Raw genomic sequence first — 11,343 nt, 5'->3', positions numbered from 1 at the left:
ACAGATCAAGCAGTTTATTTGGAATGAACACATTGATGCAAAAAGGAAATATTAAGACAGACGGTTCCATGACAACCATCAAAATAAATACATAGATAGTCTGATAATTTAAGGCGCCCGCTCAGCGGGCCGAGGCTCTGTGGCTCCTCATGGGAAGATCCTTCTGCGTGGGTCAGGGACACGGCTCCCGGCCTTTGTCCTCACTGTGGTCAGCGGGTGGGCGGCCCGCCCAGGTTTCCCCCGCAGTCCCCGGGGTTCCTGCCGGCGCGGCCCCGCGTCGGGCCCGACTCGTCCAGTGCGCGGCTCCTGTGGGGGAGGAGGAGGCGGTTAGGGAGCGGGGCCTCAGCCCGGGACCGAGCGGGTCCGGGTCGGGCCCAGTGGGTCCCCCAGGGCCCCGACGCGGCCGGAGCCAGCCCGACGGCTCCGGCCGCGCGCCCAGACACGCCGCGGTCGCGTGTCTCCTTCTCGACGGTGTCCCCGCGACGGGGCAGAGCACCCCCCCGACGGCCGGCACTCACCGCGGCGGCGCTCAGGGCGCGCGGGCCGGCCAGGGCTCCGGGGGCGCGGCGGGCGCGGCGCGCTCCTGGCGGCTGCGGAAGTCCTGCAGGGCGCGGCGGTTCTGGAAGTCGATGAGCGCCAGCGTGATGGCCGCGTTCCAGCAGCTCTCGCCCGCGCAGCGGAAGTCGATCTCCTTGCGGTCGGTGGTGACGATGGTGAAGTAGACGTACTTGCCGGTGCGCTCCACGCAGTCCACCTTGAGGATGGAGTGGAAGCGCAGCTCCTTGGGGCGCGCGCCGGGGCCGGCGGGGAACAGGCGCAGGCGGTCAGGGGTGAGCACGCCGCGCTTCTTCTTCCACAGCTGGAACAGGCTGTCGCTGCGCTTCTCCAGCTCGCCCTCGCGCAACACCTCGCCGGGCGTCTTCATGTCGCAGGTAGCGCGCTCGGGCGGCGGCGGCGCGGGCGATGCGCCCAGGCGGACCCGGCGCCGCCTTTATGCGGCCCCGCCTGCGCTCGGTCCCGCCCCCGCCGCGCCCCCTCGAGACCACGCCCCTCTTCCCCGCCCCCTTGCCCGAGACCACGCCCCCGCCCGCCCGCGGCCGCCGGAGGTCTCCCGCTCCGCTCCTGGACCTCCCGTGGGGTGACTCGCGGTCCCCACCCCGCCCCGGACGCCGGCCCCGCGGAGGAATGCGCTGCGGCCGGCCCTGCCCGCGGTGACTCACGGCCGGGAAGCTCCGGGAAGCGCAGGGGGACGGGGTCGGCCCCGGGCGGGGAGTCGGCGGGGCCGGGACCCCCACCGTCCAGGCACCCCAGCAGCTAGTCCTGGCGCTCCAGGGCTCGCGGCCGATCCCACTCCTTGAGGACCCTTCCCGTGGAGACCCTCCGATGGCCCTGCCCAGTCGGCCTGCTCTCCCACCTTCACCCCCGCGGGCCGCCCGTGGCAGGACCTTCCGTCCTCCCCCCACCCCCTCCGCGCCCAGGCCGACACCGAGAGCAGGTGCTGCGAGCCTGCTTTCTATTCTGTGAAATGGGGACAGTAACACTTTTGTTAGATTACAGAACATATGGAAAGTGCTAGAACAGCACCCCTCGGCGCTCAGTAAATGTGAGGGAGCTCCCTCCCTTCCTGAGGGCCTGTCCTTCCTGCGCCCTCTTGGCGGCTGGCAGGGGGCGACCCCCACCGCCTGCACAGCCCAGTGGGGAAGGCCCTGTGGGTGCGGAAAGCTCCTTGCTGGGGCTGGAGGGTCAGCCTGGAGAGGGCGGAGGGGGCAGCTGAGTCATGCCTTCCAGCCGGGCGGACAGGCTTTTTACTTACTCTCTTCCTTTAAAGGGTTTATAGGAGCAGGAGTGATGGCTGGCTCCTCCCTGGTTCCCAGGGGTGGGGGTGGGGGTGGAGTCGCAGAAGGGGTCTCTGGCGGCCAGGGCCTCTCCAGGACACCCACTTTCCAACACCCCCACCTAGCTGTGACCCTGGGAAAGGACTGCAAACAGAACAGGAAGGGCCTGAGTCCCCTGGCGGGCAGGGACACGCTTGCAGGGCAGGTGCAAAGGGAAAGGCAGGTCCCTGGTTCAAAAAGTTTTCCCGCTGGTGAGAGCAGAGCGCAGGACCAAGCGCAGCACCGAGTCGGGGCAGGTCCGTGAAGCCGGCCCTGGAGCTGAACTGACCCTGCCCCAGCCGCCCCTGCTGCACCGCCTCGGGAAGTCCCTAACCTCTCAGGGTAGTCCAGAGCCCCGGCCCTTCAGGGTCACCAGCTCGGACAAGGCGCTTGGGCTAGGACCCCGAGGAGAGGAGCCCTGCCTGCCCTCAGGAAGGGGGCGCTGAGGGCCATGGGGCCAAGAGGACAGCTCGAAGGCCGCCAAGGGGAGGGAGTGGTGCCCACGGAGCTGCCCAGCGAGGCCCATCCCTGAGGGGTGCTCTTCTCGGCCCCATTTCACAGATGGAGAAGTGAGGCCTTAGGGAAGAGGGGACCTGCTGGAAGGGATGGGGGGAAAGCAGAGACAGGCTTGAGGTGCTACAGGAACAGACTGAGTGGGAGGAAGGGGATGTGGGGGGGCTCCAAAACCAGCAGAGGCCCAGTGAGGTGATGTGAGGCCGCCTCTCCTTGCCTCCCACTGGCCAGGCCTCTCTGGGCAGCGTTGGAGGGTCAGTGACCTGGGGGGTGCTCTGACAGGTGGGTGTCAGAGGGAACTGGGAGGACAGGTCATAAGGGGTGGAGAGCCCTGGCCCCCTCCCTGGGAGGGAGACCCCGGGGCAGGGCAGCCTGAGTGGGGATCCTGGAGTGTTGGGGGTCGGGAGCTGGGCCCACCCAAGCAGCTTCCCCGCCCTGCAGCCTGAGACCCCCATCCAGCAGAGGCCCTGGGGAACCTGCCGGCCCACTCCTGCTCCCTGCTCAGTGGCATGAGCCTGGACCAAGGAGAGGGCCCTGCACCCGCCCCCCGAGCAGGCCCATCTGGGGGACCCCCTGGGGCAGGGAGTTGGGAGGGATGATGAGGAAGCAGACGCTGACCTTGCAACCCCAAGGGAGGACCTTTTGGGGAAGCCCCCTCCCTGAGCCATTTGATAGCCAGGAGCCCAGAGGACCCACCAGGCAGACAGCTTCCCGCCGGGCAGTGGGGACCGCGGTGTGGATTCGGCCTGCACCCCGTGGGGAGCTGCGGCCCACCAGGGTTCTTGGCCAGGTGGGTGCTGGACGGCCAGCTGCTGGCTGGAGAGACAGGGGCCCCGCACCTGCAGGTGCTGGGCCTCGTTCGCCCTCTTTGCCCCTGTTGGTCCCCCAGCAAGGTGGGGGCTGCTGGGGTCGCTTTCTTGGATTTACAGGGAACGGAGTGGGGGTCTCAGAGAAGTTAGGGACTCAGCTGAGGTCCCACTGCCAGCCGGCGGGATTAGAAGCCACTCTACTGCGCCCCAAGGCCTGGGGGCAGGAAGGAGCCCCACCCAAAGGAACAGGGAGGGGCCGTGCCGGGCTTTGCCTCACATGGGTGGCGTCAGGCACGGTAGGTCGGAGCCAAGTTTACTAATATTTATCCTAGGGTCGCATCCGGGATCCACGCACAGCCTGCCTGGGGGAACCCCCCCTCCTGCCACCAGGCAGACAGACTGGGCCCCAAACATCCGGCCAGGGACACTTGCTGTCCCGTCCAGCTGGGTGAGGACGTCGGATGGCCCAGACAGAACGAGGGCACCTCTCCGAAGCGCCCCTTGTGACGTCATCCGTGCAGCAGTGGGAGGCCGGGCCCCGGAGGCTCTTGCCCAACCAGCCTGGGAACGGCGGCCTGTGAGGAAGCCGTGCGTCAGGGCGGGCCGGGTGCCCCGGGCTCGATACCACCTTCTTCCTGTGGGAGGTGGTGCTCAGGAACAGCCCCAGGGTGGGGCTCCCTGCTTCCCCCGCCTGGGAGACCCTCTCCCCTGGCCTCCTCCAGGAAGTCCCCTCGGATTGTCAGCGCATGCCGTGAGGTCTGCTCCCACCAACTGCGTAACTGCTGGGCCTCGGGGTCCCGGAGGTGGCTCAGGTGTTAAACTCAGGAGGGCGGGAGAGGTCCGTGCACCTGGGAGGCGGCCTGATGCCACCTGACCTGAGTCTGACACAGCCCATTGGCCGCCGCCTGTGATTCAGGCCTGCCCTTGATCTCTCTCCTCCCAGTGGGAGCCTGGGAAAAGTGAGAGGCCGAAGGGCAGGAGGCTGGTGTCGTCCAGGCTTTCACTGTCCGCCTGGCTTGGGCCCCGCAGAGCTGTGTCTGTCCCCCTCTCTGGTTCTCTGAGCCCTCGGCTGGAGTCGGACAGGTAGGGCCTGCCTCACAAGACACTGAGGACCCAGTGAGAAGCACGGACGCTACCCGAACACCTCTCTCTTCCTGGGCCCCGGGCAAGCTCCTATTCATCCCTCAGTACCTTGATCAGAGGTCACTAGCAGCTCCTGGAGTGCAGTGAGTGTCTCCGTCTTTGCGGCCCCCAGGGCCCTGCCCAGGTGCTCAGGAAAGCTTTTGGGAAACGTGGGCCTAAAAAGCATCAACCTCACCGTCCAAGAGATGTGACTCTGCTCAGAGCAACAGAAGTTACTGGAGGTTCTGCTTGCTGGTCAGTAAAACCAGAAAATCAGGGAGGGGCCCAGGGTGGGGGGCCAGGGCCAGGTTGGGAGAGGGGAGGAGGAGACTGCCCAGGGCCTGGTTCATGGGGACACAGGACCTCTCTGGAAGCTTGAATGAAAGAAGGAATGCCCGAAATACAGGGAAGGAGGGAGGGCGGCCAGAGGTGGACAAGCTATGGCCTCCACCCTCTGGATGGTGGTCAGTCCTGCGGCCCCCTGGGCTGCATCATCACAGGACAGATGGGACATCTGGCTCCTGCCCACCCCGCCCCCCCAAGGTGGACTGTTTACTATTACTTATCCAAGGGTCCCAATTGGGATTCATGCGGAGCCTGCCTGAGGGAACACCTGCTCCTGCCCCCAGGCAGACAGACTGGTCCCCAAATGGGAAGCAACCTGCGTCCGGTGACAAATGAACGGATACACAAGACGTGATCCATCCACACACCGGACCGTCACTCAGCCTGAACACGGAGGGACACGCTGACACCTGCCACAGTGTGGATGGACCTGGGGGACGTGATGCTGAGTGAGACAGGCCAGACACAGAGGGACAAATACTGCAGAATTCCCCCCACATGAGGTCCTTAGAGTCTCCAGATTCACAGGGAACAGAGAGTGGACGGCGGGCGCCGGGAGGGGTGGGGGTTGGTGACTCAGGGGGACAGAGAGTGGACAGTGGGCACCGGGGGAGGGATGGGGGTCAGTGACTCAGGGAGACAGAGAGTGGACGGTCAGCGCTGGGGGAAGGATGGGGGTCGGTGACTTGGGGGGACAGAGAATGGACGGTGGACGCCGGGGGAGGGGTGGGGGTCGGTGACTCAGGGAGACAGAGAGTGGACGGTGGGTGCTGGGCACTGGGGGAGGGATGGGGGTCGGTGACTCAGGGGGACAGAGAGTGGATAGTGGCCACCGGGGGAGGGATGGGGGTCGGTGACTCAGGGGGACAGAGAGTGGATGGTGGGCGCCGGGGCCAGGGGAGGAATGGGGGTCGGTGTCTCTCACTGGGAGTCTCAGTTTGGGAAGATGGAAAGTTCTGGGGACAGGTGGTGGGCACGGCTGCACAACAGTGTGAATGTGCGCAGTGCCCCTGAGCTGTAGGCTTAGAGACGGTGAAGACGGTACACTGACGTGTCTTTTGCCACAATTTAAGAAATGTATTTACACGTGAACGTGCACGTGTCCAGTAGGAGCTGGTGTGTTTCTGAGAAGTGAGACACGGCGCATGTACTATTCTGTCCCACCTGCGTCCCGGGCAGTCCCCCCCGATCTGCCCACCCTCGTGGTGCTCAGGCTGATTTGTGATTCTCAGAAGCAATAGGCGATGCTGCTCCAACGTTTCCGGACTCCGCGCTCGCGTGCACGAGGTCACCGGGACAGACTGCGAGACGTGGAGTTGCTGTGTGGAACGTGACCGCTGACCAGCCCGCCCGCCGGCCAGCTCGCACTCCCACCCGAACGTGCTGGGCGCCCTGCATTTATGCAGCTTTCCTCCAATCCCGTGGCCAAAACCTGGGGTGCTATCTCCGTGGAACCTGTGAATGTGACTTCGTGTGGTACAAGTATTACCTAATGTGACAAAAGATGCCATCAAGGACCTTGAGAGGTCATCCCGGGTTATCCCCGGGTGGGCCCCGAATGCGGCCAGTGTCCTTCCAAGAGAGGGAGGAGGGGCCCCGCGCCCACGGAGGCAGGGGCCGAGGGTACCTGGGTTTGCACTTCTGGTCTTCAGAACCCCAGCTTGTTCCTTTGTTACAACCTCCCCGGGCTCTTAACACGGCCGCCAGCCCCCCCGGCGGTCTGCTGCCGGCCCCCCCCCCGGCCTGGCACACTGTCTGGTCGCCAGAGGCGGCCCAGCAGAGTGCGGGCATGAGCTGGCTTTGGCTGGTGAGGTCAAGGCTTCCTGGAGACCACTGGTGATTTTTGAGCTGGGTTTGCAAGGATGTATAGTTCTCCACACCACCGGGCCTTCCCCAGGCAAGGACAAGAGTCTGGAAATCAGACAGAAATGCTGCCCAGCACGGGTGGACTTGGAGGCTGAGTGGTCGAGGAACCGTGGGAGACAGAGGTGCCCCTCTTCTGGGTGGGGACCCCTCGCCGCTTCCACTGCACCGGCAGCCTGTGGGCCCTGCAGTCTCAGGGCTCTCTAGAAGTGGCCCCCGCCATCACCTGGCCCCACACTCATGAGCGGCCCCCACAGACCACCCCAAGTGTTTCACGCTCAAAACAGTGCCCTTCAGTGCCCCCCCACTCTGACAGCACCCCCTCTACCGCTTCCTCCTCCAGGCCCCGTCCGTTCCCCCCATCTTCTGCCACCCCCCACTCTGAGCATCTAGCCTGGACGCCAGCAGCTACCTCCGTGAGTGTCCTGGGGCTGCCCTGACAGAGGACCACACACTGGATGGCTTGGAACAACACACATCTATCCCCTCCCAGGTCTGGAGGCCAGAAGCCTGATGGTGAACCCCAGCCCCACACCTTCCGGACCTGTTTCGGCTCCTCCCTGTCCTCCCAGGGCTGGCCCTCCTCTGCTCGGCTCTCCCCTCTGGGACGACAGCTCTGCTGGGATCTTCCAGCCCCCACCAGAAATGAGGGCAGCTTGGGACCCAGGGCCCTCCCTGTCCCCACAGTGCACAGTCCACCCCAGGCCGTCTCCACGCTGGCAGGCAATGGGGAGGACCCGCGTGGGCGGCCCTGCCTGGATGAAGGCTTTGGGAAGGAGGGTTCTCCCCATGTTCAGAAGCAGAAGCCGAGACCCAGGGAGCTTCAGACTTGATATTCCCAGGCTTCTGGAAAACCCTGGCTCGGGGGGAAAGAAGGAGCCCATGGAGGATGTCGGAGTGGGGGGTCCACCCCATGTCTCCAGGGCCTGTAGAAGCCCGGCCGGGCGAGGCAGGCCTGCCGGGCTGTCAGGGAAAGTAACATCCGGCCGCCACCCTCACTGAGCTGAGTCAGCTGGGCCAGGCTGGCCCCGCGAATGGCACCACAGGGACATCGTGGGGGCAGACAGGGGCTCTGCCCAGGCGCACCAAGGTGACTCGGCCTCATGGAGGTGTCTGGGCCTCACCCTCCTGGCGGCCAGGATCAGAGCCTGTCAGGCTGTGAGGAGGGTCCCAGGCAGACAAGGCGCCTGGACGATCACACCAAAGTCAACAGAACCGAAAGCTCAGCCAGGGTCAGCTGAGGAGGGGTCCCGCCACTGGGGGCTCCGGCCTGTCAGCATCTCCTGGTGGGTGGGAGGCCCACTGACTGGGTCTGGGGTCCCTCAGGCCCCCCCACCCCCCGACGTGGCTGTGCCTCTAGAGGGAGGAAGATGGGAAGTCCTTCTGCTTGTGAGAACGTGAAGGCAGCGACCAAAGTTCAGGTGTGGCTGAAGGCTGGGCCGGTCGGCAGGGAGCCGAGGGTGGCCCCCGCGGGGGCAGCGCTCTCCGGCGGAGCCCCTCTCAGGGTGTGCAGCTGAAGGCCAGAGGGCCCATCTCCCACGGCCGGCCCCGGGCCTCCTCCACAGCCCACCTCGTGTTGTCACCCATGGGCACTCGGGGGCGAAGGAGCCGGGGAAGACCTGTTTGAGCAGAGGGCGGGCCAGAGGCCAGCACTATCACCAGGACAGGCCGGCTGAGGTCTGGGCTTCACCCCCCAGCCTGGCCTGGTCTCCCTGCTGGGGCAACGCCTGGCGCAGCCCGCCCAGGCCCAGGTGCCCTCTGGGAACACAAGGCACCGGGCTGACTCGGCCTGGGACCTACGGGAAGTGGGACCACTGGCCCGTGGGTCAGGGCTCTGCTTGGCCCTGGCCCCACGAGAGCAGACTGGTCGCCACGGTGGGGCAGGTGCTGCGGACGAGGGGGAACGTGGACACGCTGAGCCGCCCGCCGCAGCTGTGGACCTGGCCCTGGGTGGCTACAATTCCCAACTTACCCGGCGGAAAACCAGAATTTTAGGTGGACTGACCCCAATTTGGGGGCACTTCTGCAAACACAGCTTCATGGAGACAGTTTACACACATACAACCAGACACTCCCCAGTACAGCAGTTCCGAGAGCTCCGATCTCCCGGGGCTGCCCCGGTCCCCCCGCAGCCGCTGCCCCCAGCAGTCCCCTCTGCGGGTCGTGGCTGGCTTCACCGCGTCAAGGCTGGGACCGTTCCACGGTGGGCGTGCACTCGGCCGGGACAGGGCCAAGCCGCCCCCAGAAGTCAGGGTGCACAGGCGGGCGCACCAGAGGCAGCCACCTGATTCCGCCCAAATCTGAGCGAGCAGAGTCTTGTGTAGGACGGTCAGTCCAAGGAGGAAGGGAGGGTGCGGGCCGCAGAGGCCATGGGGGATAGGAGGTGGCCCTGGACGCTCACCGGAACCCTCTGAAAGAAGCATCGTGACGGCCCAGCCCAAAAGGGGGACCCAAAGGAGAGGGGGGCCGGTAGGCCTGGCTCCAGGCAATTCAGGGGGTCAGTGGGTCAGAGGCGTGGCCCATGCAGAGCCAGCAACCAGCCAGAGCTGCTGCAAGTGCCCCCTTCCCCGCTGCCTCCCGGCAGCTCTGTGCCCTTCCGGTGAACGCAGCAAGGCCTGAACAAACCTCAGGTGCCAGCAGAGGCCCAGACGGAGCCTGGGTGCCGGGCCCCTCGGCCACTGGAGGGCCCGCCTTCCCTGTCCTGCGACTGCCCAGGGCTGAGGTCAGAAGACAGCTTCGCGGACAGGCCAGGAGGCGGTGCCGCAGGGGACGGTGGGCACGGCTTCTCAGGGCTTTGAGCTGGAGTCTTGCTATGCAACCACCAAGCACCAGGCTGAGCCCCAGAGGCCACAGGGACCCAGCCCTGTGACAGAGCGCACCCGGGGGGGGAGGGTGGGGGTGGGTGGGGTGTGAGGTGTGTGTGTGTCTGTGTGTGTGTGTGTGTGTGTGTGGCCTGCTCACACTCTTCTTAGAATCCTGCAGGAAATAAAACCCAGGGCCTCCAGAGACGGCCACAAGCCAGACACCCCTCCCGCCGTCCGTCTGTGCTGGTCGGACGAGAAAACACGCCTTGGGCTGCCGCCACCACGCATGTCACCGCCAACAGGCAGAGCGCCCAATTCTCCGTCGCGCTGACCCCAGGTGCCCAGCTGCTCTCTCCAGCTTCCCATTTAGCTCAGACTCCAAAGGTAGCGCTGTGTATGCGAGCGCCCAAGTGCGTACCCACACGGGGCTGGCCGTGACCTGCTCCCAAGCACTGCTCTCTCAGGGGCACGCCCCACAGGCACACAGACACCCGTCCCTGGCCACCCCACGTCCGCCATGGGCAGGTAGGCACTGACTCGGCCGGTCTCCGAGGGAAGGCACGGGCTCCCCCTACCCTGTCATCCCAAACCGCCGCAGCACACACTGGCCACGTGCTCCGCTCACACGCACGGTGTGGACTCCCGGCCCAGGTGATGCGCACCGACTTCTGGTGAAGCCCTAGCAGCTGCCGGCCAGAGAGGGCTCTAACGGCGTTTGCCCCCCGCCCGTCTCCTTGGCTCCCATCACCCGGCGCTGTGCCCATCAGAGGGGGCTCTTCTCACGTGCCCCGCGTTTCTTCAGCGAGGCCCAGCAGCCTCCAGGCTGAGCGCTGCTGTTGCTTCACAGTGAACATGGGGCCGTCACCCACTGAGGGTGAGGAGCCAGCGGGAGAGGAAAGATCACGTTTGGAGTGACCCCTGGGCCAGCAAGATGGGGCCTCCCAGAGTTGAAACCGTCCCTGCAAACCTCCTGCGAAGTACCCAAGCACATCATTTTGTGCAATCACTGCTCATCCTGTAGTTACTTGTACGGCACGGTTTATAAACAGCTTCATTCCGGACGCTCCAGGGAAACAGGACACGTGGAGAACTTGGGGAGCCCTGACCAGTCTGGGTCCAGAGCGACAAGAAGCTGCCCTGTAGGTCCGGGGGCCCATCCTCGAGAGGTGCTCCCAGCGCGTACCGTCATCTCTGCAGACTGCCCTCCGGGGATGGGGTTCTCAATCTGTGTCAGCAGGAACACGGCAGGCCTGGCACCCACAGGATTCTTGGGTGGGGGGCCAGGCCCACAGGGGCTCACCCACAGGTACTTCAAGAACTGAGAACATTCTGGTTCTAGTTGGCTGGGGCACGCTGGAAGCAGGGCCATTCCTAAACCTTGTGCAGCACTTCTTGCTCCTTCTCGTGGCCACTCCCAGGGAGAACCAGGCCCCCCAGACAGGCACCCGGCGAGCTGGGCACCGGCGGCTGGGCCGCGGGAGGAGCAGCTGTGTGCTCGCCTTCTCCTGGTGCCTGTACCGTCCCCCACCCCCGCCAGGTACCGTGCACAGGGCTTGTGCAACAGGTGTCGGGGGGGGGGGCGCTCCCCTCTTAGCAAGGAATGGAGGTTCCACCAGAAAAGTGGCCTTTATGCAGGAATTTTCCCTCCTGGAACCTTCTGGATCTGGGAGGTACAGCCCCACAAACTCTTGAGAAATGGTGCACTCCTGGGGGAGAGCAGACTCTTTCCTGAGGTAGCAAAGGGCCCAACCCGGGGGCCCCAAGCCCACCCTGACAGTGAAGTGGGTCTGCAGGCCTAACGGGCCAACTAAATGTAGCCGCCTCCTAAGAACCGGCTGACACGGAAAAGCAGAGGCCTGAAGCCCGGGTCTGCCCGTCCGCAGGGCTCTGCACATACAGTTCAAGAGGACGCGCAACCACAGCCCAGAGCTGCCGGGTGGGGGCAGGTGCCAACGCCCCCACCCCGATCCTCCCACCAGGTCCTCCCACAGAGAGACTGTGCACAGAGCTGGG

The 11,343-nt window shown here is 65.3% G+C and overlaps 1 protein-coding gene across 1 annotated transcript; it reads right to left on the bottom strand.

Moving 5' to 3' along the window:
- PHLDA2 (pleckstrin homology like domain family A member 2) lies at positions 1-979 on the bottom strand. Its single transcript, XM_032414533.1, has 2 exons — positions 519-979; positions 1-306 (listed from the first exon to the last, which is right to left on the bottom strand). The coding sequence occupies exon 1, from the start codon at positions 923-925 to the stop codon at positions 530-532; it is 396 nt and encodes a 131-aa protein (XP_032270424.1). The 5' UTR covers positions 926-979; the 3' UTR covers positions 1-306; positions 519-529.
- Positions 980-11,343: the final 10,364 nt, after the last annotated feature.

The sequence above is a fragment of the Phoca vitulina genome, unplaced genomic scaffold (assembly GCF_004348235.1).
Source record: "Phoca vitulina isolate PV1807 unplaced genomic scaffold, GSC_HSeal_1.0 scaffold16, whole genome shotgun sequence".
NCBI lineage: Eukaryota > Metazoa > Chordata > Mammalia > Carnivora > Phocidae > Phoca > Phoca vitulina.
The sequence above is the reverse complement of the archived record's forward strand: the minus strand, read 5'-3'. Positions and strand labels throughout refer to the sequence as shown.